This window comes from Paecilomyces variotii (genome assembly GCF_004022145.1).
Source record: "Paecilomyces variotii strain CBS 101075 chromosome Unknown C8Q69scaffold_6, whole genome shotgun sequence".
NCBI lineage: Eukaryota > Fungi > Ascomycota > Eurotiomycetes > Eurotiales > Thermoascaceae > Paecilomyces > Paecilomyces variotii.
In genome coordinates, this window is record NW_021167145.1 from 216,267 (window position 1) to 241,866 (window position 25,600).

The window sequence follows — 25,600 nt, forward strand, 5'->3', positions numbered from 1 at the left end:
TGGATGAGGAATCGTAGTCTTTTCAATTTGATACTCGGCCATTTTTGTACAGACTCAGTCGCTCGTCTCCGTTTCCTGATGACTAGAGCCCCAGCTGGGAGTCACTTCCCAGCCTCAGGACGGCACTAAATGCTTTGAAATCAGATATCCTGCGTACACATGACGCACGCAAGATGTGGCAGTGACCTGTCTTTCTCCCTGCCTGCGGGGAATAATAATGGCATCTCGATCTTGATAACACTACTCGTGGAATGACAGATCAAGGTAACTTAGGCTACCCAGTCAGTTTCGCATCCCTTACTTGATTGAGTTAGTAGCTTATGGTGTTCAAGCTTGTGCCTGCGTTATGCCCTGGATTTCCCGTAGGGCTGAGATTCTAGATGTTCCGATGAGGTGGAGGCACTTGATGCTCTTCCTCGGGTCGTTCGTTGGACTTCAGCTGACATCGATTCGAATCCTTGGGGGTCGTCAGCTCTGGTTTGCCGGTTTCATCACTCTGGAGCCACCAGTCACATAGCTGTCCAGCCAAAGGGAGAGGTTCCGGATATCTCATTCGACGAGATGAAGCTTGTGCGGTAGACGTCTTGTCTCTTTTGCGCCTGGGGATGTTTCAGCTCGGTTGATCCGTTCGAATTGGAGAGCGCCTGGATAGCCAATCGAATGACCATTGACTCACATCGTTACTGCGAAGCCGGCCAGTTCACGAGAATGGTAACGGCTCGAGGACACGCTCTGCGTATGCATACTGACCTATTGGAATCGGAGCCTTAGTTGCAACCTGATTTTGCAAACCCGGTAACAGATCTAGGTCAAGATAAGCTTCATGGCTCTCCAACAGCGTCCCCGAACGGAAGACCTTTTCAGGATACCCGCTATGACTGTCACTTCCATCATTGGGAAGTACGAAGACGGGATGCAGAATGTGGCTTGATGCTTTTCTATTGATACCCAGCTTGCGGCGATCATACCAGCCGTATTCTTCGGCTGTATGTTTGATATGTAGCGAACAAGTTCATCCTCGAAAAGTACAAACCTGCAGTCTTGCCGGAGGGCGTATACCCTAAACCCTAAGTCTATATGGTCAAGACATCACCCATGGTAGGTTCAACCTGATACTCTCTTCTGTTCTAGAGCTTGGAACATATGCTATGAAGTGTGATATGAAGCCTGTTCCATGAAGCAAATGGCGATGTCTTGCAGAAGCAACTGCAGCTAGCAAGGCACCGGTAATGGTGGCTGAAGATCAGTAAACTCTATCTCGGAGCCCCATGAAACGGTCGTAGTAGTTGTCAGCCCAAACTACCAAACACAGCCGCATCTAACAATGGCAACGGGGTCCGACTTCCATTCGGAATTAGAGTGATCCAAATTCGACAACCGTATAAGCCTTACGGGTACCCCTGCACCCGCGCATCCTATCATTTGTTGGGCGCAGCCCCCATGTTCGAGCCGGACTTGGACACAACCATGTCTTGCGAACGTCTCCGACTGTTATATAGCAAGACTCCATGCGCAACTTCCTCCGACAACAGCCCAAGCTTTCTATGGATTTGATGCTGTTGTTCATCATATTTACTTGTACGCAAGTTCCCTACGCAAGCAATACTTAGAAGATCGATCTACCAGACCCGTCTCTCTCTCTGCTGTACCTACCTCAACATCTTGGATTTAGTACCTGCCAATGTCATTGTCATCTTCAGCTGAGACTGCACATTCCGAGATGTCTGCCTTCTGTCCCTACGACTCTGAAATGAGTCTCCCTGTCGCCTACGACGACCCTCAAATATTCTTCTATCCCGAACAACCCTACACATTTGTGACTTCTCCACCTCTCGACCCCTCGATCAGAAATCAATGTCTCCCCGAGAGCAGCAGCAGCTATACATTGGTCCCACCAGAGCTATACACAGATTATCCTTCACCAACATCATTCCAGAGCTGTTCCATGGACATAGCTCACAGGAGCTCGCACCCTTCTTCATCTCTGAGCGCCGGGTCTCCCTTTGACGCAGAAAGCTCCCAATACACATCCGGCTCATCGACCACCGGATCTCCAACACCCGGTAACCATAACCATACCAATAATAACCACAATCCAAACCTAACAAAATACGGCATCCAAAACCCCGACGGAACCTGGCGCTGCGCATATCCAGGCTGCACATCGCGCGCCGTCTTTACGCGAGGCTGTGATCTCCGGAAACATTATAATCGGCACAGCAAGCATCTTTTCTGTCGCTATGAGGGATGTCCCCAAGCTACCGAGGGTGGTTTCTCGAGTAATAAAGACAGGACGAGGCATGAAGCAAAACATAATCCGGGGATATTGTGTGAGTGGGAAGGGTGCAGTCGGGTGTTTAGTCGGGTCGACAATATGAAGGATCATGTTAGACGGATTCATAAGAGGCACCGGACCTGATCCTGAGAGGGGGTGTTGGGGCTCTTTTTCATATTTATGATTATAGGATGATTTGCGAGACGAATCTCCATCGGATGATCTGTTATTGGCGTTTTTTGGGGGGGGATAAAGCTTTTTTTTCTAGGGTTACTACTTGATGATGATGATACCAGCATAGCGTATGCGAGAGATGGATGATGAATGATCTGATCTAAATGCATAATTCCAGGACATTTTTTTTTTTCTTCTTTTTCTTCTTACTTCATTTTTCAAAAAAAATCTCCAGACCTATTTTCCACAAAACCGTTCCGAAGCTCGATCATTCATTCCCCCTCCCCTAGAGCCCAAGAGCTGAACATTCGTTCCTAGGGTTCTACCATAGCGCACAACAACCCTGTAACTAACTAATAACCCTCTCTCTCTCATCGTGCTCGTACCACGCCAGCGGTATCTATTGACAGAGGTGCAGTGCATTAGCCCTGTTGATCGCCATTGTCATTCCACACGTGAATGAGGATTCGAAACCCTGCAATCCACACCGCGGGGTCCGGAGCTGTCAAGGGAAAATGTAAAGTAAAGTAAAGTAAAGTAAAGTAGTGAGCCTCGGGGGGGCCCCTGGCCATATCTTGTCCCCATAGTATGGATAACTGATCGCTAGGGTGAAAGAGTAGTTAGACATCCTTCCTCGCATGGCTTACCTGTTGGGGAATCGGGGAAACGTCCTTTTTGTCCCTAGAACCCCACTCAGCAAAAGCGCTGAGTGGGAAACGAAAATATGTAATAATACCTGGCGAAGCAGCAGAGGCACTGGTCTGGGCCAATCTGTGCTAAATTCGATCGCAAGCAAATCGGAACTGGAATCAAAATCGCTAGGGAGGGGGGTGAACACAGCCCGGGTACTGCCAATCGTATTTTGCCGCTGGTGGTCGTCTTGCGGAGAAAAAAACAAAAACTATTATGTATTATTAGCGTGGACAGTATGGTATACTTAGACTTGCGGCTGGAAAAATTACGTCTCCCCGGTCCCAAGATATGTCATTCTCTTGCCTCAAAGGTGCATGAAGAACTTGCTTGATAGTGTGTACTGAACTAGACCAATGATATTAAACGGCCCCCAAACTTGGTCGAAGCGCGACGACGCGGCATGTTTATCCAGAAGCGGACTCTCGCGGAATAGCGGCCAGTAAGTAGTGCTCGGTAGTGGTGTTAACTGGTTGGTGCATTTATTTTTATTATTGATATTAGGCTCTAGCTAGAGCCTATGAATGAATGCTTGACGGTTTGTTAGTCATTATTTAGTTATGTCTTTGACCATTTACCATCGGCCACGCTGAAGGGGTGTTAAAAAGAAAGGAGTCCTGAGCCCTTCCTTTCTCCAGTGGTTTTACGATAATTGTTTTATTTTCGTATGCATTGCTTTATGTGTAACCACGAGAAAACCTACTCAGCCCGGACTGGTGGGTACTGGTATGTCCGAACCTTTTTAATCGGAACCATTTCCGCATGTAAACACTCTCTTATGGAGCGGCCAGTAATCCTTGATTTCATACAGAGACCACTGTCCAATGTTGAACAGTATCGATCAGAATAGAATAATATTGGGACCCCTATACACTGAAAATATCAACTATCGCCTGGTCCAGGATAGGAATGGACTGTGAGACGGAAAGAAAGCAGAAACTTCGCATTGGTTAACTACCTAGTTATTATTCCCGCAACGCTCTGTTCTGTCAGCACCTTGTCCGGAATCATGTTGTTGGGGCCGCTAAAAGGCTTAAGAGACCCGACTTATCTACTTACTTCGGACGATGCCTCAAGACCCCTGAGCGGGAGAAGGAAGTTGAACTATCGTCGTCTGTAAAGCACAGATCCGCTATATTGGAGCAGCAATGAATTGAGGCTGAAAACTGGCAGATCGTCCCGGGATACCCCAAATCAAGCAGTGAAGTGACTGTTTCGGGTCGGACCACGTCGCTTCACAATACTTAGAGTACTTACCTACTCAGTTAGCACATATCTAAACGCGGTCAAGGTAAGTTAAGTCTAACCGCTGTTCGTGTCAAATAATGACCTATCTATGGCGGATGGGAAGCGATCCGCCGCGAAGCTCGTCAGCACCTAACTTGACCATCTATAGCTAGCAATGTACTGTACGTACGCCAAATAGACGACTCGTGGAAGCTAATTAATAAATCGAGATCACTGCGAAATATTGATCAAATCCATTGGAAGCCATGATCGCTAACTATGCGCCAACGACAGTCCGTAGCCCACATTGCGCTGTTCAGCGGGAAAGATATAGCGCCAGGCTATCGCGTCAGAAGGGTAATTAATTACTGGTTGCATCCTGAGCAAAAAAACCCACCATCTCGGTGAACACTGGACAGCCCACATCTCGATTGCAGCCTAAGGTGCCAGCATCAGATGGTGGAAATATCCCGAGACGGTATGCATGGCCCGATAACTCGCTTACCGTTGACATGGGGATTTGTCTGGAACATCTCGGACGCACGATGAGCAAGAAAGAGTCATGGTATGTAATAATATGCAGGCAGGGATGCTGTCTGGTTCAGCTATGCGTAGGGCTGAACTGTGCCAAGGGGGAAGGGGGATACGTATCAGTCATCACAGTTCGCAAGCGAAACGAGGTGTGCTCCTCAAGAAGGATCAACGGCGAGTCCAGACGAAGGGTTGTATTTTATCTTTGTTATTATTGTTTGCGCACTCGGTGGCTTAAACCAAGCTTTGAACGGTTCCCGGGGAACAGTCTGTCGTCGTTGATCGATCCCTGGTCTAGATACTTAGCAGAAGCACTGACCTCGACCTCGATTCAATTCGAGCCATGTTCGAGGGGGTGCTGGGTCCTGTTCACAGCACGGCTTCAAAAATGCTAGTACCGCGGTTGCAGGACTTCTTACCCTGTAGCGTTCTTCAATCTCCTCTTAAGCTTTTGCAGGTTCATATCTGCTGGCGATCTCTCATTGGAAGGCAGCAATAGACAGAAAGAGTATCGTGGCCGCACAAAGGCGTGACAGGGCCATACCAAGATCGCAGACAGAACCAGCTTTAACTAACCAGCGGTCAGATTTAAACTTCCCCTTCTGCAGAGCTGAACTCCAGACTTCGTACGTGTATACGAAATCCCCAATGGGGATTGAATGATAATTAGAGACCCCCCATCCCCTGTTCTACAGGGCTGAACTCCCAGGCTTATATGTTAATACGAACTCCCCCAATAGGACTGAATGATAACTAGAGCTCCCCTCCACGTCAGTGAGCTATGTATTTACATTGGATGATCATTTCCATACAGGGAGAGTTTGTCACTGCCTAATATCTCGAAAGACTATTTGACTTCACCCACGTCTGGGAACTTGTATGCGTCATCCCATGTCATGAGGCTTCATGTACGTTGCATCGATGGTGTAGTCTACTCGTCTACTCTACCAGCTGAGGACCCTTGGGGGGAATAATGCGAAGAGTTCGGGACAGTGGTGATGTTCTTTCTAGAAGCTAGATCGTTGCCGTCATGCTATGTACAGTACATACATTGCAACATGGAAACTATATGCTGTACAGAATAATATCCGTTTGTCCAAGGATCAATTTCAGGAAAGCGCAGGATGTCCTCAGCATACTTAATAATGCTTTGGGCTCCACTGAGCTCACGTCTATTTTTGATAGCGACAATTCTACAGCAAATCCTACCTTGGACCCCTGTGGCAACCGCGATGATAAATCCGTATTGAATTCCGCGACGTAGATTAATAATATGAAAATAAAAGCGATAGTTAAATAATCGATCTATCGGGGGAAATACGACATAATCAACTATCAAGCAAGTGGACCTTGGCTTATTCTGACAAATTCAGCCTGCATAATCAACTGCCCACTTCGCTGGGCGCTGACATTTCCGCTACTACCCATATGTTAACTAGACAATCACAACAGTCTACTGAGATGTCTAACAGTTCGTGCCTTTTATCGGTATGTACTACATACAGATTTCAGCTTCTTTTTACTTGCTTTTTCTGATGCTGGTAAGTCCGAAACTCGATTATATTGACGTTTCTACCTAGAGCTCTCCATGACGTAGCAATCTTGAATCCTCAGCATCGCCAGTGACAACATGCACCCTCCTGCTCAACGGCTATTTGGTAAGAAATGAAACACCCTTCCATCCCAATTCCTTGAGCCTGTCTTCGACATATCTGGCTACATTGCGAAAGGTGGATTTCCCGCCTTTGCAAGCCCCGCTCTCAAGATGTTGAGCGAGTCCACTGAGCGTTGAAAAGGATCTCTGGACTGCTACTCCCTTGTGATTCACCGGGGCAAGCAATACGGGGCAGTGGAATATACGAGGCGCGTGTGCGGGTGATTCCATGTGCTGTTGAAGCGCTCTATGGGTTTTGAACGGAGCACTTCCTAAAGGACACATTGGACAGCATGTGCTAGACTGTAAGGAATGGCCGTCTTCTGATATGCGTAATTGCAGCGAAGATTGACTCATCGAGTCACTATCAGGTGTATGAATCGTATTCCAACCAGGCTCAGAGATAGCAGGCGTCGAAACCCCGGAGTCGCTAGGAGTATAAATAACGTCCCAGTCGGAGTCGCTGGTTGTAGAGCTCGCGGATCCTCCAGCACCTTGCAGTTTCTCTCCAGCTCCTACAATAGAAGCGAAAACACTATCAGTGTTGCTGATAAGCCGGTCCTGATCATGCTTCTGGATCAATGCATTGAGGGTATGTCGATTGGTTCCAGAAACACACAATCCACTTTCGAGATGGTGTAGCAGTGCTGACGGGCTCGGGAACCGTTTTCTGCAGTCTTTGGACAGACATTCGAGATTGCTGATGGGTTGATGGATCAAGGACGTTTTATGCTGCTTTAATGCGTGTTTGTTTTTGAACTTGCGACCACACTCCTCGCAAATAAGGCCTTGTGTCTCGGATCGCACAATCGTATGGACTTTATCTGTGAGGTGCTGCTCCAAGGCGCGCTCGCTGCTGAAGTCTCGATCACAGTCACAACAATGAAACTGATTAGCCTCGTTGATGTGTGAGCGAAGATGTTGATCAAGAGCTTTCGTCGTGTCAAAATACTTGTCGCAGTCCCCACAATAGCAATGGCCAGTTGATCTCTGGTGTTGAGAAAGATGTGCGTCGGCGCGAAAGATCCTATTGCAATGCGCGCATTTGAAGGTATGTTTATCTCGTTTATGCTGTTTGACTGCTGACAGGGTTCTGAAACTGCGGTCACAGAAGGAACAGGGAAATTCGTGTTTATGGAGCTTGTGTTGCTCTAAAGCAGTCGCCGATTGGAGACCGCGATCACAGAGATCACAGTAGAAATGGAAATGAACTTTGTCCCGCCGGTGTTGGATCAACGCTGACTCGTTCACGAACCGGGAGCCGCAGTCGCAAACTGCCATGATGATACGTTCTTGGTGAGATTCTTTTTGGGCGTCGTCCTTGACCTTGTTAGGGAAATACGTTGGCAGGCTGAAGCAGTCTGATGCTTGAGTTCTTTAGCAAGTTCAGGCCCACGTGTGGAGCACGCTGAGACAAAGGCGTAGGAGAATCCCGTCAGGAACTCCCTAGCTAGAAGGGAGTCTCCGAGAAAATATAGGAGGTAGTATGATAGGTAGATTCAGTCGCCATTAAAAAAAGAGGGGAAACACTGTCGGAGGTTCAGAGTAGTCAATGCTAATCTGTACGTCACCTGGCCTGGTGCATTCACGTCCCACGGGAGAGTTCCATCTCAGTACGCAGGCAGGGATATTCGACAGCTCTGCTGCTAAGTTACCATTCACCCCCACTCAATGTCGGCCACGACACTGAGAAGGCTCTCAACCCCAGTATGCTGATCCATATCAGATGCAATTCCATGCATGTCACTTGCAGGTTACAGCCCGCGCCGCCTAAGTATCACTGGCCATATGCTGTAGATGAGATAATTCCACGACGACACATGGATTCTGTTGACTGGTCGGCGTACAAAATTTAGTCACATATCATCTATACGTCGACATCTTTGCATGTTATAGACAACGGATGCAGTGTTCCTTGCGGCTATACCGTCGTCCGCTCCGGATAGCTCTTCTCATATAATAGTTTCTAAACTCGTGCTCATCCGCTGCTACTAGGAACTCCATAGTATTCGTGAAGACAGGTCCAGTCATGACGGGGGCCTGGTTACTGCCTTGATGGATATCAACTGGGGCATTCGATATCCTTCTTGGAGTCTTTCCAGAGACCAACTGATTCTCGAAGCATCGAAGATATGAAGACACTGAGATAAGCGCTTGAGGCCATAATAAAGAGATATACCAGGCATGCATCTCTCTGGATATCTTCATTCATGGCTTCTATATGACCCCTTAAATTCATGTTGATATTGGCCAAGTCTAAGAACGGCTAGATGCGCGGATTTCAACGTGTATACATTTATCTGGGAATGTCAAGTGTATCCAGCAGGTGAAGGTGCTCTATATCCTCCTCTATAATACGCAATAGAAAGAAGCTAAGCTATAATCCAGAGTTTGATATCGTGGTCTCATTAAATTCGTCATAAGGAACTAGAATAAAAACACACAAGGCCGTTCTGGAATCCGGCAACGTTACCAAATGGAAGATGAACGCGCGGGGTAGACACAGCTGTTCTGAACGTGGTAGTTGAAAACATGCGGGAAGATAGTCGTCCTTACTCCTCGATCTATCGCATTTACCGGATCAATATATAATCTCGAAAAAGAACTTTGTCCAAGAAAGATATACCCGGGAGGATCTGCCAAGTCAAGAGCGACCAAGATACAACCCGGTGAGACAGAAGAGAGCAACTCGAAACGCACGCTCGCTCTCTATAAGCAGGGTATGCTTTCTTTCTGAGTCGTGTATTGTCCCAAAGGTAATTGGATAGAGCAAGGGTCAAAGAATCACCCTGTTTCTGAACCAATTGAGGAGTCCAGCACTTAAAAACCGAGAACAGAATCAGATCCTCCTGGATCCCACACTAAGCGAGAGAAAAGTTTTGCCACGCCCTAGTAACCATATTTCCCGAATAGACGCCCTGCTACCTGTATGTATATGTCGCTCAAAAATATGGAACATGAAGTGAACAAGGCTGTTTCTCAATCCAAAAAAAGACACCCAAACGCCAATCAAGTAAGAAAGGGCGGGAATTTGAACGTGAATCGAAGAGGAATAGACATGCCATCGTCAGAAAAGGATGATCGCTGCAAACAGTGACCTCTAAACACCTGGTATCGCTCAAAATAAATCGACATCAAATCCCGCTTCACTGCGGAAAATCAATCATTTCCCTCAGAAAATGACGGCTAATCATCAGGGAGGAGGAAATTAGAAACATCAGCTTGCGAAACCGTCTACGGATAACGCAATACCGAAGGAGACAATCCTTGACGATAGGCGTGAGATTGATAGTGCGATGCGGATCTGCATTTGCGCTAAGAATGCGCCCGTCGCCGCCTTCCACGTGGGCCTCCCTCAGGTCGCTGAGCAAGGACTCTCCGCAGCTCCGGATCGTCTTTGCTTTTGTCTTTATGGTGCACCTTGACATGTCTGATGATGGTTAAGTATGCGTCAGTCAAGGAAAGTTGGAAGGGTGCAATTAATATTGGATTACCTTTGAAGGTTGTCTGGTCGCGGATATAGATGCTGTTGCTCCTTGCAGAAAGGACATTCATAGCCAGGAGAATTGTGCACTAGACCGTGCCGAATCATTTCATTTTTTCGCTTGAACCCCTTTCCACCAACTCCTCTTGGGCACCCGGGGAGAGGACAATAATGGGGCCGCTCCTGAGAGTGTACGTTGGCATGAGAGCTGGATACATAGTTAGTGACGTGAGAAACAACACCGTGCGGACGTAACCCACTTCAGCAGATATTGAGTCTGAAAAGGCGGAGCTGTACAACCGGGGTAAGAACATTTGAATGACCCCGCTGGGGCAGGCCCGTTGGATTGGGATGGTGCGGAGGGGTATATTGAACGTTCGGGTTCGTTCACGGTCTTGGGCTCTGTGGGCGTTGGATACGATGTAGCTGGACTATTGACTGCCTGTGGTATATGCGGGGAGGGTTCATACGGGGACGTCATGTAAGGAAGTTCCGGTTTAACAGTGGATGTCGTTCGCCAGTAAGGTGGCTGAGACGACGGCGGCGACATGGCGGATATCTCTTTTGTGCTCCCGGGGGAAACGTGAGAGTAGGGACTGGGCATCTGAGGTGGCGGTAATGGTCCAGATAGGGTGCGTTCGTGGCCCATTGCACTCCGATTTAGTGTGGGCGAAGAGGCGGGGATTGGCGGCAAATGATGGGGTAGACCATTGTTGATTCTGCTGGAATGATCCTTTGGGGTGGCTTCCAACAATTGCTCACCCAGGGCCGATTGTAGTGACGGGAGACTTTGAGGATTCTCTGGTGAGTTCGCAAAGATCGACTGAGGAGGCGACTGCAGTGCTGGGAGTAGTTCCTGAGCTGAACGCGAAGAGGCAGGTATTGCATATTTCCCAAGAGGAGTCGTTTTGAGCGTATCATTGGTGGGATTATGCTCGGAAGTGATACTGGGACGGTGCTTCGACTCAAAGGGTCGAGGTGATAGAGGCTCCGTTTTGATATGAAAATCAACGCGCTCGGGAACTCGATGAGTCTTCTTTTTGTCACTAGGAATTAACGTTGGAGGGCTGCCATCAGTCTTCATGGGCGAATTATCGTCATATGTCTTCTGTAACTCGGGGAGTAGAGACAAGGCCTCCGCAGCGAGAGTTGCTGGTTGTGGATTTGCCGTGGGTTCGGTCCTGGTTTCTTTGGCAGTTTTGCTTTGCATGTCTTCATCATCGGGCCATTCTGCTTCTAGCGGCTGCTCTCTGAGAGCATTGACAATATCCGGTCGGTTTGGGGCTAGATGGCTGATCAGCACCGCGTCAGCCAGGGAGGACTGGGGCGGGGGTTTGCGCTCGTTCTTACGGGAAGGTCCAGATGGACTTCCCCGGTCCGGTTCGTTCTGGCCTCCCCCCTTGGGGGAGGGAGAGCGCTTGCGTACAAATGGAGGAAGCGACTCGTCCAGGGCGTAGTTTATTTTCTGAGGCTCCAAGGGAGGTGAACGATTGCACGCGTCATCCGAGTCGTACGTATCGGCCTGCATGTAGGCGGACGTTGATCACGCATCAGGCACAGTTGCTGATAAGTCCCTGACGGAATCTGCTTCCCTGCTTCTACTCCAGAGGCTTTGACCTCGGTTCAAAGTCCGACCCCAGTAAGCGGATGCGATGTCCAGTGGTAGTACTATCTTTGGTTTGACAGCACGCACGTCAAAGTTCAGCTGCGAATGATCAGTCCGTGTGCTGCGCAAGGAAACGAGTGAAGGAGAGAAAGGTGATAACGACTACAGTGACCATGATCAAAGTGAAATGCCATTGAAGAATGATGAAGACAAGAGACAGTGATACGAGAAGTCACCTTGCGGGGGACAACATGTCGGAAGGCTAGATAGCGAATTGCGGGGAGAGCAGTGGCCATGCAAAAACTATTCAAGGACAGGCAACGGATAAACCAAGCCAGATAAAAGCAGCTAGCAGGGGCATTAAACAGACAAAGAAGAACGACAGCCAGATGATAATAATAGATGAGGCTACTCCATAACGCAGGGGGGATTTGGAAGCCGAGAATGATGCGGAAGATAAGAATGGCAAGTCATTGGCTCTTTTGAGACGATCAACGAGCAACAGGCATCACATCAACATTGCAGAAGCGCAGCTAAGCAGCGGAAATAGAATCACCACGAGATAAACAGAGCACCGGAGACGGGACCAGCGGCGGAAGAAAGACATATACATACCGTGTCGACGTTGGCTGAAGTTCCCAGTGTGGCGGAGATGCTTCCGTGACGCTTTGCTCTCCCGCTTAGTGGAATTGCGGCCCGGACAGTCGAAGCAGCATGAAACTCCCCACGAGCCAGGCAGAAGGCCGGATGCCCTCTTTCCACAGTCGCTGTCGAGATTATTATTGATGGGCCAGGTTTCGAGATATCCCACGTCGTCGACACCGCAAACTTGGAGCAATAATTAGTGGAGGCCGGCGCAAAGACGGCTACACACGCACGGGCTGAGGCGAAACAACTGCGAGGCTAGAAAAAAGGGAGGGATCCTCGTTCGGGCTTTAGTTTGGCAACGTCGAGCGGTCAGCGATGCTCTCTGCGCAGCCTTCTCATGAGCCGCCATGCAGACAAAGTCGATAAGAAGGAGAGATGGAGACAGGAAAGAAACAGCTCGTCAAGACGACCCCACGTCCGCGATCTGGTCCGGTCTGAAGAGGCTGGCGATGGCTTCGATGCGCCACACAGGGGGCGACGCGGGAGAATCCCGTTCCTTTCCTCTGTACCGGGTCCAGAGATTCTAATTCAACGGACAGGCGAAGAAGACGAGGTGCCACGTCCTCCACGAGCCCCGAAACGAACCAGGGCGTCCACGCGGCGAGTGAGGCTCTGCTGGACTGTCTCAACGCATCGACCAAAGCTTGGAGCTCGGTGGGACAACGACCGCCGGGACGATTGGCTCGTCTGCTGAATCGCTTGTCTGGTCGGCCCGCGAGTGATGCTTTTAGGTTCGATCAGTGCTTCTCTTAATTCTTCCCTCCCGTACGAGATGGAAGATCCACCGCCAGAGAAGGTGTCCGGTTGCGTCGTCCGATGCTATACTCGGCTCAAGGCGGCTCCCATGTTCGATGTTTCAAACATCACCGGGGACACGGCGGGAAGACAAGAAGAGAGGCTGATGTTTCTCGGCTGCTGTGGACTCCGTCTGCTTATTTTAGTGTCGCACGCCAACGCAGAGACTGCTCTGGAAGCGTGCAGACCAGCGGGTTACGGGGAAGTTCTGGACAACAACGATCCCTCCATCACGATAGCAAACCCTGTTCAAAATACACTGGGTGCCATGGTCGGCAAGACTGCTGTGTCTCCCGCTTGCTCAGTTGATATGGCTTCTCGCTGCGAAGTTCAACGTCCTAGTTACTCTATACTGAACATGCCGGAGCCGCGATGAGACAAAACCCGGCCTAGACTAGTTGGAACCGCAAGGATATCATGCTCAACGGCGATGCAGTTCACCCAAGAACCCTGCTCTTTTCCTGCCACCTAAACCCCCACATGACCCCTCAGGACATCACAACCTTGGGAGATCCCTTTCTGCACCTGGAAAATCTCAAAAGAAGCTCGTCTCTTGGGATGAAAAATCATGTCGAGCCAAATGCAGGAAACCGTCTGTAAATTTCCGTAGCTAACTATCAGTTACAGTATGATTATCTTGACAAAGGCCGAGGACTTTCGTCCCGGACCTGCATTTAAGAAACCACCTTCTGCCGTTTTTATCCAGAGCCGCTACCACTATCTTTGCGGTTACTACAGAGAAGAATCCGGACCAATGCCATCGTATCCAGTGGTATGATTGATCACACCTAACGCGGGCATATGACTCGAGAGTTATTACCCTCTCAGTTGACACGCAGCGTTCACCATCACATAGGTAGGCGGTTGCAGCGCCCGTTTCATTGGTCGCAAGTTACTCCATGGGAAATCTGCTTCTCTTATTCGTCCCTTGGCTGTACAGAGAGCTTTGTCCCCTGGTGAACTTCCGATGTAGCAGTCAGCAGGGGCAGTCTGCATCACAGATCAAGAGAAATTCTTAAACCTAAGGTCAGTTTTCTTTATTTGCTTCTTGAGTTTACGAGTCGTGTTGTCAAGGCAATTGGTCGGTGAATTGACCGATTTGTCCATAGTCACTGTTCGGGGGATATGCTCACGTCAGACGGCCGGATGCAGTTCGTAGGGCTTCGATAAACGTTGCGCCCAATCTGGGGTTTCATTTCTAGAGGCCCCAGCAGAAGTGCATGTTTGAAGAATAATAAGGAAAAGACCATCTCCACCACGAAACTTAGGTCTGTAGTGTATTGGGGAAGACTACTAGTGTGCATCTATAGGGGTCTCTATTGGGGATGAACGCTGACAGTGATTCATGTGAGATGGCTTTGCATATACAGACATTGAACAACGCTGGTAAGGTACGGTATTTCCAGAACATTTGATTTTGACTGTCTACGGGACCGTCATATGTGCAAAGATCGGGAAGCGAGCTGGCTTATCTATACAAATCTACAGCTTCGCCGACTTGCGACCCTCTTCTTGTACCCTCTTCACTCGTTCCCACGCCTGAAGAGCAAAGGGTTTTGTCTGCAAGGCATATTCGTGGGCTCTGGCGCTGCTGGCCTGCCGTAATGCATGCCTGGCCGCGATACCTTGCATGATGACCGAACTCCTAAATGCAAAGAAGGCATCACCCCATAGTGTGTCCGGGGCAGGGTCCCATCCGGCCACAGCGCTGTACCACCGAATACACTCTTCTCGAGTTGGCAAACCCGGAACAGCCCCGGGCTTGAATTTGTCCACTGAGTGTTCAGCACCGCCGAGGAAGTAGGGACTTGTCAAGTTACAAAAATCCGACAATGGGTGGCCTATCGTTGCCATCTCCCAGTCTAGAATTCCAATGACCCTGGGCTCCGTCTTGTGGAAAACTAAGTTGTCGATCTTGTAGTCTCCGTGGACAAAGGTGCCACGATCCCGTGGCTGGGTTGCCTTGTTGGAGAAGCAGCGCACCATGTCATCGAAGTGTGGTAACTCTCCCACGGGCTCATTCGTCTCGATATCTACCGCCTGGGCCTGTGCTCTAGAAACCGCCGTAAACGTGGAGATCTGTCTATTATAGAAGCCCGATGGCTTCCCGAATCCTTCCATTCCAACTGCCTTAGGATCGACCCGGTGGAACTTGGCCAATGTCCGGATTGCATCGTGCCATCTATACGATCGCGTGAGCTAGTTGATCCACGCATAGATCACGGGAAAAAGGTGTATGCGGCGTACAGCTCATTGCGCTCCTCTGCGCTTACTTCAGGAATTGATGGATCCGTAAATATTCTACCATCCAGGAACTCCATTATATAGAAGGGTGTGCCGATCACCTCGTTATCCTCGCAGAGGCAGTAGGTCCTGGGCACGGGAACATCGGTATGTTCCAGAGCGTGGATAATCCTGTATTCACGCTCAACCCTGTGCGCAGTCTTGGACAAGAGCTTGCCCGGAGGCTTCTTCCGTAGGACGAAGATCTGGCCATCTGCTGCTCGGAGCTGGTACGTAGGGTTCGACTGCCCGAAACCAAACTTGATGACGAGACAAGAGTTAGTTAGTAGCGGTCTAGGAAAAGTCGCATTGGGTCTGAACAGAAGTTACCTGCTTCACGTCTAGTGGCGTCTTTATTACAGATACATTCTTATCAATGTACCGTTCCAACGACGGTATATCGATAGGTTGACGAATAGCTCCTGCCATTGCGTCGGAGGGTGGAAGGAGTGGAGATGATCACGACGCAATAAGTTCCTCAAGAGACCAGCTTCTCCATCCGAATACTTAATGGACGTTATGCTCATGCCACGAACGAGTGGTCGAGCTTCAAATGAAGAACCTGGAGAAGGAGGAGGAACATGTCCTGGATGTTCACGGTCTTATCGGGCCTGCGTTCGCATTGCGGCTGCAACAGCCGGGGCCGAACCGAGGTTTACAGCAACGAGACTTGAGCCTGCGGGGGACGATCGATCCACCGCCAAAGTTGGAGAAGCAGTATACGCCCAAAAGGGAAAATTAGGGCTAACCCCGTGCTGTCCCAAAAGGGCAAACAGGGTACGCGGTGCGCGTCTCTCGAAGTTGACGCGCCTCGCCTGGACAGAGAGTCTCAGCTGCGAAGGGATGAACTGCAGCACATCATTCCAAGCCATTATTTAAAAAGAACACCGCTCTCCACGCGTCAATTATCGTTTCTTTATAGCTAGCAATATCCATCCAGAAACACAATAACCTTCATATCATGACCAGAGAGACAACCCCACCTCCAGCAGAAGCAGCTACTACTACTAGCACCATCAACGGCGCCCGCGAACCACCATCTCTCCCCGCCTCTCCTCTTGCCAAACGCCCCAAGACCGACAGCGCCAACGAAGCCCAAAATACCTCTATCGCCTCCGTCATGGCTACTCAGAGCTCGAACGGCACTGCCGTCACCACCCTCTCTCAACCTGCTCCTCCCCTCCTCGTCAAGAAGCTCAGTGAGGCCGGCCGTGCCCCGACGCGGGGTTCTGCCTTCGCGGCCGGCTACGATCTCTATGCCGCGAAGGAGACCGTGATCCCTTCCAAGGGCAAGGCCCTAGTCAGCACAGACATTGCAATTGCTGTGCCGGAGGGAACTTGTATGTGAATCCCGGACGGAGGTTATATATATACATATAGTGTCCAGTGTGCAGTTATACTGATCAGAATGGAAATAAAATAGACGGCCGCATTGCTCCCCGCAGCGGTCTAGCAGCCAAGAACTTCATCGACACTGGTGCTGGTGTTATTGACGCCGACTACCGTGGTGAGGTGAAGGTTCTGCTTTTTAACTTCTCTGACGTCGATTTCACCGGTATGTCCCTCGAACTGCATGGTCCTTTCTCTGCTCTGAGAGGATCTGTGGATCGGCTAACTCGATTTGATAAATAGTTAAGGAAGGAGACCGCATCGCACAGCTTATTATCGAGAGGGTAAGTCCAGAGCCATCGGACTTCATCGAATGCATATTCGTTTCCATAGCACGCCTAGGACAGTAGCTAATGTGGCATCTTACAGATTTACACCCCTGAAGTCGCGGTCGTCGAGCAGCTCGAGGAGAGTGTCCGTGGTGCTGGCGGATTCGGCAGCACTGGAGTCAGCACTTCCAACTAAATGGCTCGTCCCTAGCTACACAGAGCGCAAAACAGCAGACGAGTTATCAAGGGAAGATCACAGCCTGGAATATAGAGCACATATAACGAATGCCTAGAAGGGTAGCCTAGGGTGAATTTATGAAAAAAAAAAAGGAAAAGAAGGAGCTGCAGAATAGATCGTTATGTTTTCGGTTCCCATTGGCGTTTTCATGTCTTGCGGAATAGATATCAATCGGAGAGATGAATTTATGGATGGATGACTTGGCCCCCAAAAGATAATGTCTACTGATGAGGGGGAGATAAAAAATGAAATAAAAATAAGAAACGATGCACGAATACATCAGCCTCATCTACTTATCCAGAGGAAAAATCTAAACGTGTAAACCCCCTTCCTTCACCCTTCGCATATGTACAAATGACCCTAATCATTCCTTTCCCTCCTCCCCTACAGTCTTCCTGATAGCCAAGAAAAGGGACTTACTCTGACCACGCCTGCACTTCAAACCTAACAACCGGATCACGAAGGAACTTGACGTTCCTAACGAGCCGTACCTCCGCGGCTTTCGTCCTTCTCAGATGCTCACGCTTCTGTCTGGCTTCGTCGGTATCTTCGACAGGCTCTTCATCGGCATCAGCGGAACTAGCACGCAACTCTTCATCGCGCGCCCTTATCGTGTTCTCCAGTACACTGTGCATGCTTGCGAGGACCTTGACCGTGGCTTTCGCGAGCGGCAGTTCCGTCGCAGGTACTGAGTCAGGCGATACCCAGGACTTGGTATGGCGCAGGGCCGGGTCAGCGGAGAAGACAGCCTCGCGGAGTCGTGCGACGGTCAGAGCGGCGAACATGTCGCCTGTCCCGCTAAAGAAGCAATCAAGGGCTGGGACGTCGACGCGGAAGAGGCGCGGAGAGCCGTCGGAGCGCGTCGTGGAGCCGATGACGGTCAGCGTAGAGGGGGGAGCGGTAGTCGAGGCGGAGTGGGAGAGGGTGGTGAGCTGGACGGAGGTGACGATGATGTGGGGGACTGAGTAGGTTTTGTGGATGGCGGTGATGGCTTCGGCAAGGGTGTGGAGAGAAGTGATTTTGATGCCGGATAGGAGTCTATAGGGAGGTTTTGCTGTGTTATTAAAGAGTGGTATTGCCGGGAGTGAGAAGTCGTCCTCAATGGATTCCGTCCAGCGTTTTGCTAAAAAGGAAGACGCGCAAGTACGCCGTGATTTGACTTACTCTGCCTCGAATTGGTTGGGTAAGATAAGATCCGCATGGTGTATGATTTTCTTATACGCAGGGACAACGTCCTCGTTCACATATATACGTCCCTGATCGCCCATCACGGGATCAAGTACTGATGACGAAGGCTATGTCAACTCTTTGATTCATTCCAATATTTGGAATATGGAATAGTACTCACTCCAAAAGAAAGAACCAGGTTTCTTCTCCGCCTTGCGCTGCAGATCCAGCCCGATCTCGCCTACAGCCTCGACAGCCGCGGCACTGGGAGCGTACCCGGAGAGCAAGACATCGAAATCCGTTAGATAACTTTGCTGGAGACCCTGATAGAGATCGCGGATTTCCTGAGCAGTTGCTTTGGTGCCCTTGACCTGCTTGTAGCCGGTATGGTTGCCTTGAAGGATGTATATATCAGCTACCTCAATTCCTGGAAGAAACCTCTTATCTTAATCAGGGAGCAACCAAAGCCCCCAGTTTGTGCAAAAGGATTGGCGAAACGCAAATAAAGAACCACAGATGCTTACTGAAATGAACCGTATTCAACGCAGCGACCTCACAGCCCAATGACTGCATGACAAACGTTGCCATTGTGTTTCCGACATATCTGATAAGCCATCAGCATTTGAACCCGAAGATGGGAGTTGGAATATCGTAAAAAGTATTTTATTTATGCAACGAAAGCAGGAATATCATATATCTCAAACAATCCATGACACTCTCGTCTCCAAGCATGGGTGATTTCTTTTCAACACTTTAAAATATACAGTAATTACCCCATGGCAAAACATCAAGCAATCGAACAGCAAAAGCAGAAAGAGCATGCATCTTACGTACCCGTAGACAACCTTCACGCGGCCAATTCACCTGAGTCAGTATCAGCCCTCGAGGAGAACAAAACTTTTCCATATAAGGAAACAGCATTCCTCACAACTGCTGAGGAACACTGGAAGTCCAGGATGCCTGCAGGGAAGCACATCACATACATGGCTTGCTACCGCAAGGACCCGCGTCTCGGGCACCAGAGGCTCCGAAGACATTGTAGCCGAGACAAGAACCACCAAGAGAGAATACACAGGAGTTAAAAGGAAATGAAGAAGAATAAAAATAAATGAGTGAATCTCAGTATCTCCAGCCTCGTAGGTTTATCAGGATGAGTCGGCGGGCGAAGGCTCTAGTGAGATCTGGACCGTAATTAGCCGCGAATTATGTGGTGTCGGTTCGGGATGGGTGACGTACAGAGGGGGAAATTGGGCGGTAAGTTGTACCCCGCGATAAGTATTCACAGACCCAGGAGCAGAATATTACAAATGCACCGCAACCTATTGATTGATGATGCATGAAGCGTCTACAATACATCCTAACTGCCCGTAGCGGATGGGTTGAATGTGCTCTAACAGAAAATCGCAAGTTCCCACTGCTTGAATTGGTGGTAATCCAGCCTCACACAATGCGGGGTTCTTTTTCTAATCCTATGACCGTCACACAAACACAGCCAGCCAGCACGTCGTCAAGTGTTAAACATGACAGAAACCCATCAATTCCCTCGAATCTCCCTTGTCCAGCAAGTTCTACATATTGATGGTGTTGATATTCGAGAGATCGGCTTCTAGAAGCGCCATGATGTTCAGGTTGCCTGCAAACCAATCTCCCAAGGAACCGGACGCGGTCATTCCGTCATATTCTGAAGGGGGCATCTCTCCTGCCGAAATACCGCTGCTGGGGACAGATGATATTGCCCCCGCTGACGTGAAGCCCAAGGCACTGAGATAGGGGTCGAAGTCGTTCACCGGGTACATGGCGTTGGTGCCGCTAACGGATGCATCTTGCTGAATGTGCACATTTGAGCTGCGTTTGATCTTGGCGTCGATATATAAATTAGCGACGCGATGGAAGACCTGACAAAGACGATATAGCTTCTCTGTAGCTTCGGAGACCTCTGATACAGGTTGTAGAGAGGAAACGAATTCTCCAAGAAGCTTAAGGTCGGACAGGTCAGCAACGGCTATCGCCTGACAGAACACAACCAGAAATGGTGTGAATGGGCAATGCATTAAAGTCCTGCAATGGATCAGCAGAGTCAGTAGGGTTCATGTTGTGTATGATTTTCCTCGGAACTTTAGCGGAAGAAAAATCGACTAACCAGCTAATATAACCATTCCAGATGTAGTTGTTGCTCTCTTTGTATCTAGATGAGTTCTGGTAGTGGGCCCTTAGAGTGGCTCGAGCGGTCTCGATACAGTCGTTGCTGAAGATGGCCGAATGGTCCGAAGGATCTGGTGGGATAGTGCGGTAAACCAGTGTCAAGACGGAATAATACACGATCGCGCAAGCAGATGTTGTCGCTTCGAAATAGTACGGGCTATAGACGGCCTTGTGATCGGTCTATTCAATCCGAGTTAGCCCATTATAGATCAGGAACTTAGAACACAGCGCGTTCTTCTATGGTGTACCTACATCTAGTATCCCTTGATACCAACACTGCATATCCCGTATGATGTCCTTCGCCCGTTGAACGCGATCTGCCTCGGAGTCTGACAAAGCTCGTGCGGAATAGAGCTGTTCATAGACGCGTCCGTTAAAACGTGCCAGATCTATCCAGAAGTTATACACCATGTCCCATGCGCGAAGGCCGACATCTGAAGACTGTCCTGGCCGCTCAAGCGTGATGTCGTAGTCCTGGAGTGTAGATGACCTGCCCAATCTCAAGGACAGACTCTTGTCCAGCACATAGACAAACCAGAACATCTTTTTCTTCAGTTCGATATCTGACTGAGTGTCTCCTGGTGTTGCAACGGATCGGTGGTACCCCAGTATCTGGCACAATCTTGCCGCGTTGGACGCTAGAGCCCAGCATAATGATGGTCTTGAAATATCGATAGAGTAGAATGCCTGCGAGAGTCAGCGACTAAGGCCAGTTCGGATATCATATCTAAGACTGAACATGGAACACTTACTCCAAGACACAAAGCTTGGATATTCTCTAGCGTAGGTGCTGTGAGAACATCAAATTTTCCAATCGTGTACTCAAAATTGGAACGGCATATCGCCGCACATTCTTTGAACTCAGCGCTGTTTTGCCCCCGCAACATGCAGACCTCGGAGAAAAGGTAGTAAAGGCCGCCATTCACCAGAGTGAAAAGGGCCATGGAATAGTCCTCAGTCGCAAAATAGACCTTCTTGCACATATCATCGAATTTCATATAGTCCAGAAATGGTAGCTCCAGAAAATTGCTCGACATCGTTTCTAGATGAAGTAAGCTTTTGACGACGCACAGAAAACATGTTTCGGTGGTTGTCACCTTTACAGAGTCTCAATAACGATACCACCGAAGCCATTGGAGGCATTTTGACCGAGGAGAAGTCAAGCGCAGGAGCTGCTTTCTGTCCGGGGAACCGCAAATCATGATGCACTGATAGGGTATTCTGCTTCTCAACTAGGCTGCGCAGATTCGAGATGGCCTCCTGCATTTCAGGGCTACGACCCACGAGATTATCCACGCTCATGGCACGTTCGAAGAGTTTGCTGGCATGGACGAAGTGCGCCCTGAACGAGGACTCGCCTTCAAAGGTCTTGTTCGCGGTCGTCATATCAGGTTCCGACGGTGGTTGAGCCACTGAGGGCAGAGGACTCTGCTGCACGGTACCTGATGGATTCACGTCCGCCCGAATCCTTGTTGGAAGAGTCGCTACATTCGAGTTTGCAGCAAGATCCTGAAGCAGACCTTCGATCCTTGACAGGCGGTCCTCTATCAGGGCAATCTTCGTTTCACTAGGCCGAAAGGTTAGCTCTGTAGTAGTACTGGAGAACATCACCAACAAACATACTATTGACTAGAAATTAGGATGCGCTGCCGCTGCTCCCTTGGCTTCTTTGCCGTCCGGCATATTGCGTTGGATACGCGGCAATTGGAACACGGCGATCGTTTATCGCATTTGATCTATAATGGTAAGCTTTCTGGTGTTCTGTATGCGTGCGCACCCTTGTAATGGGATATAATGATACCTTTCTGGCACGACAGTTATCGCACTGATAAGCTCAAACTTGATTAGCCGGACGCGTCTCCATATCTAGGTTGGTCTGGTGAAGCATACCGCACGCCAGGATGGTGCTGTCGTTTGATCCTCACCGCCCGTATCGTCTGGGCTCTGATTCATCTTGAAATTGACGAAGCAGATTCCGACAGTTATAAGCTACTAATACAGAGCTATTAGGGATCACCTGCAGCAGTTCTGTTCCACGTTGAGATGAGTTAATCAGATTCTGAGTACGGCGAGCGGCCATCTTCACCGGCGTCCGCGGCCTCCGGAGTGGAAGCATCACGCCAAGTGGATCATCTCCCGACTCGCCTGCCAACGATAATGGTCGGATGAAAAAGATCATCATCCTGGCCAATTGAAGACTTGCCATTCCAGCAGAGAATATATGATGAGGATAAATGGTAGTACGTCGTTGCTAAATTTTCGAGGTATGGTTAACTGAGATCAGTGTAGTTAAATAATAACGTACCGCAACCACAGTTATCATGAAGAGACAGGTAGTTATATAACTAGATGACATACGACCAGTTGATACAATTCAGTCGCTAAAGGCCAAAGCAACATGGGAGCATAGAAGTGACCTATTCCAATATCGCCGACAATCAATGTATTGTACTTCACTTAAGTTTGGCAAAGCTCATGTTAGTTCGTTGCTTTGGACCAGTAGCATCAGGGCGTTAGTAGTTATCTCCTGCATGACATCGAGTACAATGGCAAGACAGCCCTCGTCAGGCTCTATCAAGTATTCTTCGAAGTGGCTGTGACTGCGAAGTTTCTATGGCAATGTATGTACATTGCGATAATGTTAGGGCGACAAATAGATGGGCTGTTTTGCAATTGGTTAATAGCAACTGTTCCACATCACATCTGGGAGTGGATACTGATGCTCAAGCCCTACTGCAGCGAGCAAGAGGTTATCAAGGGTCTAAGGAAACACTTAGATGATAGTTTTGAGGGGAACGTGTTCCGATATGACTTGATACACTTTCACGCATAAAGCATGAGCCATCCTATTCAGTCAATATTAGAGTAGGTACAGCGTAGCGCTCCCAGGATTCAAATGCTGATCATGACAAGGAGAGACCGGACTTAGCTGTAAATAGCATAAGTCTCAATTCCAAGCGCATTGTCTCTTGAGATCAGTATGTGTGTAAACTCTTTGCGCGCAGCATGCGATCCGCGCAACACCCATGTTATGTCCAGCAAACGGCGTGGCAGCATTGGGGGTTGCCGTAAACGTAAATCACCTCTCACCAGTAAAAGTGACTGGAAAAGCAGCCCGGTCCACTGTCTCGAAGAATGCCTAAAATAGAATACTGTACTGGGGAAGCAATCAGTTGTAGCCAACTTGGCCAAGCTCTGAATTGCTGAAATGAAACGATCTTCGAGGTGCACTGCATGATACGCATGTGGCACCTCAGTGGATAATCCGGTGGATATGCGTCTCATCAAGCTGCCCTAGTAGGGGCTTGAACATGCGGGACAAAAGATTGCTGCACTCGTGGGGTTTGTTCATCGGGCAAGGCCAGCTGAGACTGAGAGGGACACAGGACCATTTGTCACCTACAGACTCCCCCTCTCTGTTTCGTTTTGTCTTACCTCAGGCATTAATACTGATTTCCACTTCTTAGTAGTACATGGTTCAGACACGCTGCTTTTCGACTCGGTAGAGCCAATGGCTTCCGTAGTAGCTGAGGGAGGGACAGCATGTAAGCCACTGTTCTTCCGTCCGCTTTCCCTGTATGTATGGCGGCTAGAGTCGTCCTATTGTTTCAGAATGTCAGGGAAGCTAGAACGGAGCTCTACCAGACCCCAGTATGTAGACCGAAGGAGGAAGCTGTTTGTACTGTACGTACAATAATCTGGGAGACGGCGGAAAGAGTGGCCGACATATCAGAAAGCTGGATGTTACAAAGTGAGTTATAGTTAAAACTAGGCGTTCACGGCTTTGTTGGGTACTCCCTGCCAGTGTACTCTCCTAAGCCCTAAGCAGCAACTAGGGTCGTTCTTCGTTATATCCATCTTGATAAATTATTTACTACTATTATTTAACTAGTACTAACTATAATAACCCTCACTATGTACTGTCCCTTTGCCGTATGATGCTGGCATTGCCCATATTTCCTCTCTTAATATCCGACCTTCCGAGAATCGACCCGCAAAGTATCGTGCAGAACCCCGTTTAGATTTCGCCCATGGAAGGTTATAAGCAATAATTTAGAGAAAATAATAACATCCATGGTCGGATTCTTTGTCCCCACCATGGCGCGCTCATGTGGAGCTTTTTTCAGGAACAGCCGGTCACTTGGTCAAGGAGTAAACTTTGGATGAAGCCGGATTCGTGCCGCCCACGGAGCATCAGATGAACATCATGAAAGAAACAACAAACGGAGAGGTACTTTTGATGCTGAGTATGGCGATTTCTTTAGGGAGTTTTGCTCTCTGTTGTCCTACTTCTCTTGTTCACCTCGGGAACAGAAAGCGATCGCATTCCCGCTGGCGGTTGCAGGCATGGAAGATCGAATGTTCTCGCCCCGGATCGGCCCCTGAACCGAACAGAGTTCTCAGGCCCTCGGACCATCAACATCGGCGCCAAAGTAGAATTGCGCGTGGCGCCAACAGGTGCAACAGCATTGGAGATGAAAGGTGGAGAAAGACGGAGAGATGGTCTGTAAAGATATCTCCTGCCCGTTTGTAGTTAGATGCTTCTGGTTCAGGGAAGAACTGAGGTTCAAACACCATACCAAATGCGCCAGAAAAGCACTCATGCCCCCCTGAGCATGGCCGTTGCAGTTCTGTTGGTGATCCACTGTGATCAATGGCCTGTATCCTTGACCCCAGGTGCTCGGTGGACTAACTGACCCTGGTCGTAGACTAAGAACAAGAATAACCTGAACCACCGGGGCATCCTGGTGCGACTTGCACGACTTTGGCCAGGAACTCCGCCACTATTGGCCTGGAACCAAATAAGTCATTGTGAGCCAAGGCGACCAGGCTGAGCGTATATTATCAGACGCCGGCCCCGAGTGTCGAAGTATCGCGCAACCGCCGGCACGAGGCTGTCCATCACGGAGGTGAGAGGAAAGGTGACCAACAGTACAGACTGGACGACCGTTGGAAGTTGCAGACCTT

At 49.2% G+C, this 25,600-nt stretch overlaps 6 protein-coding genes across 6 annotated transcripts; 2 read left to right on the forward strand and 4 right to left on the reverse strand.

Annotated features, from left to right (window-relative positions):
* The first annotated feature begins 1,284 nt into the window (after positions 1-1,284).
* C8Q69DRAFT_273637 (hypothetical protein) lies at positions 1,285-2,771 on the forward strand. The gene is made up of 2 exons (XM_028626827.1): positions 1,285-2,719; positions 2,756-2,771. Exon 1 carries the CDS (start codon positions 1,682-1,684, stop codon positions 2,417-2,419), a length of 738 nt encoding a protein of 245 aa, XP_028484529.1. The 5' UTR covers positions 1,285-1,681; the 3' UTR covers positions 2,420-2,719; positions 2,756-2,771.
* Positions 2,772-6,548: 3,777 nt separating this feature from the next.
* C8Q69DRAFT_486806 (putative zinc finger protein) lies at positions 6,549-7,832 on the reverse strand (the record flags this gene model as incomplete). The annotated part of the gene is made up of 3 exons (XM_028631938.1): positions 6,549-6,823; positions 6,944-7,691; positions 7,764-7,832. The coding sequence occupies 3 exons, from the start codon at positions 7,830-7,832 to the stop codon at positions 6,549-6,551; spliced, it is 1,092 nt and encodes a 363-aa protein (XP_028484530.1).
* Positions 7,833-14,566: 6,734 nt separating this feature from the next.
* Positions 14,567-15,796, reverse strand: C8Q69DRAFT_507270 (phosphotransferase enzyme family domain protein; the record flags this gene model as incomplete). Its single annotated transcript, XM_028632870.1, has 3 exons — positions 14,567-15,266; positions 15,332-15,627; positions 15,698-15,796. The coding sequence occupies 3 exons, from the start codon at positions 15,794-15,796 to the stop codon at positions 14,567-14,569; spliced, it is 1,095 nt and encodes a 364-aa protein (XP_028484531.1).
* A 1,883-nt stretch (positions 15,797-17,679) lies between these two features.
* On the reverse strand, positions 17,680-19,467 carry C8Q69DRAFT_403399 (pyridoxine kinase; the record flags this gene model as incomplete). Its single annotated transcript, XM_028627999.1, has 6 exons — positions 17,680-18,301; positions 18,428-18,545; positions 18,612-18,824; positions 18,955-19,034; positions 19,265-19,275; positions 19,414-19,467. The coding sequence occupies 6 exons, from the start codon at positions 19,465-19,467 to the stop codon at positions 17,680-17,682; spliced, it is 1,098 nt and encodes a 365-aa protein (XP_028484532.1).
* A 128-nt stretch (positions 19,468-19,595) lies between these two features.
* On the reverse strand, positions 19,596-22,932 carry C8Q69DRAFT_273865 (putative C6 transcription factor). The gene is made up of 9 exons (XM_028626828.1): positions 22,523-22,932; positions 22,434-22,457; positions 22,256-22,368; positions 21,730-22,199; positions 21,385-21,674; positions 20,885-21,319; positions 20,571-20,812; positions 19,667-20,488; positions 19,596-19,611 (listed from the first exon to the last, which is right to left on the reverse strand). Exons 1-8 carry the CDS (start codon positions 22,583-22,585, stop codon positions 19,999-20,001), a joined length of 2,127 nt encoding a protein of 708 aa, XP_028484533.1. The 5' UTR covers positions 22,586-22,932; the 3' UTR covers positions 19,596-19,611; positions 19,667-19,998.
* Positions 22,933-24,443: 1,511 nt separating this feature from the next.
* C8Q69DRAFT_468171 (hypothetical protein) lies at positions 24,444-25,493 on the forward strand. The gene has a single exon (XM_028630670.1). It carries the CDS (start codon positions 24,831-24,833, stop codon positions 25,164-25,166), a length of 336 nt encoding a protein of 111 aa, XP_028484534.1. The 5' UTR covers positions 24,444-24,830; the 3' UTR covers positions 25,167-25,493.
* Positions 25,494-25,600: the final 107 nt, after the last annotated feature.

Bases quoted from the DNA above. Each gene is read 5' to 3' on its own strand.
- C8Q69DRAFT_273637 (XM_028626827.1), top strand. From the start codon at position 1,682: ATGTCATTGTCATCTTCAGCTGAGACTGCACATTCCGAGATGTCTGCC.
- C8Q69DRAFT_273865 (XM_028626828.1), bottom strand. From the start codon at position 22,585: ATGAATCAGAGCCCAGACGATACGGGCGGTGAGGATCAAACGACAGCA. The intron at 22,458-22,522 runs GTATGCTTCACC...TGAGCTTATCAG, and splicing joins CAGCACCATCCTGGCGTGCG to TGCGATAACTGTCGTGCCAG. The intron at 21,320-21,384 runs GTAAGTGTTCCA...TGACTCTCGCAG, and splicing joins TCCAAGCTTTGTGTCTTGGA to GCATTCTACTCTATCGATAT.
- C8Q69DRAFT_468171 (XM_028630670.1), top strand. From the start codon at position 24,831: ATGAACATCATGAAAGAAACAACAAACGGAGAGGTACTTTTGATGCTG.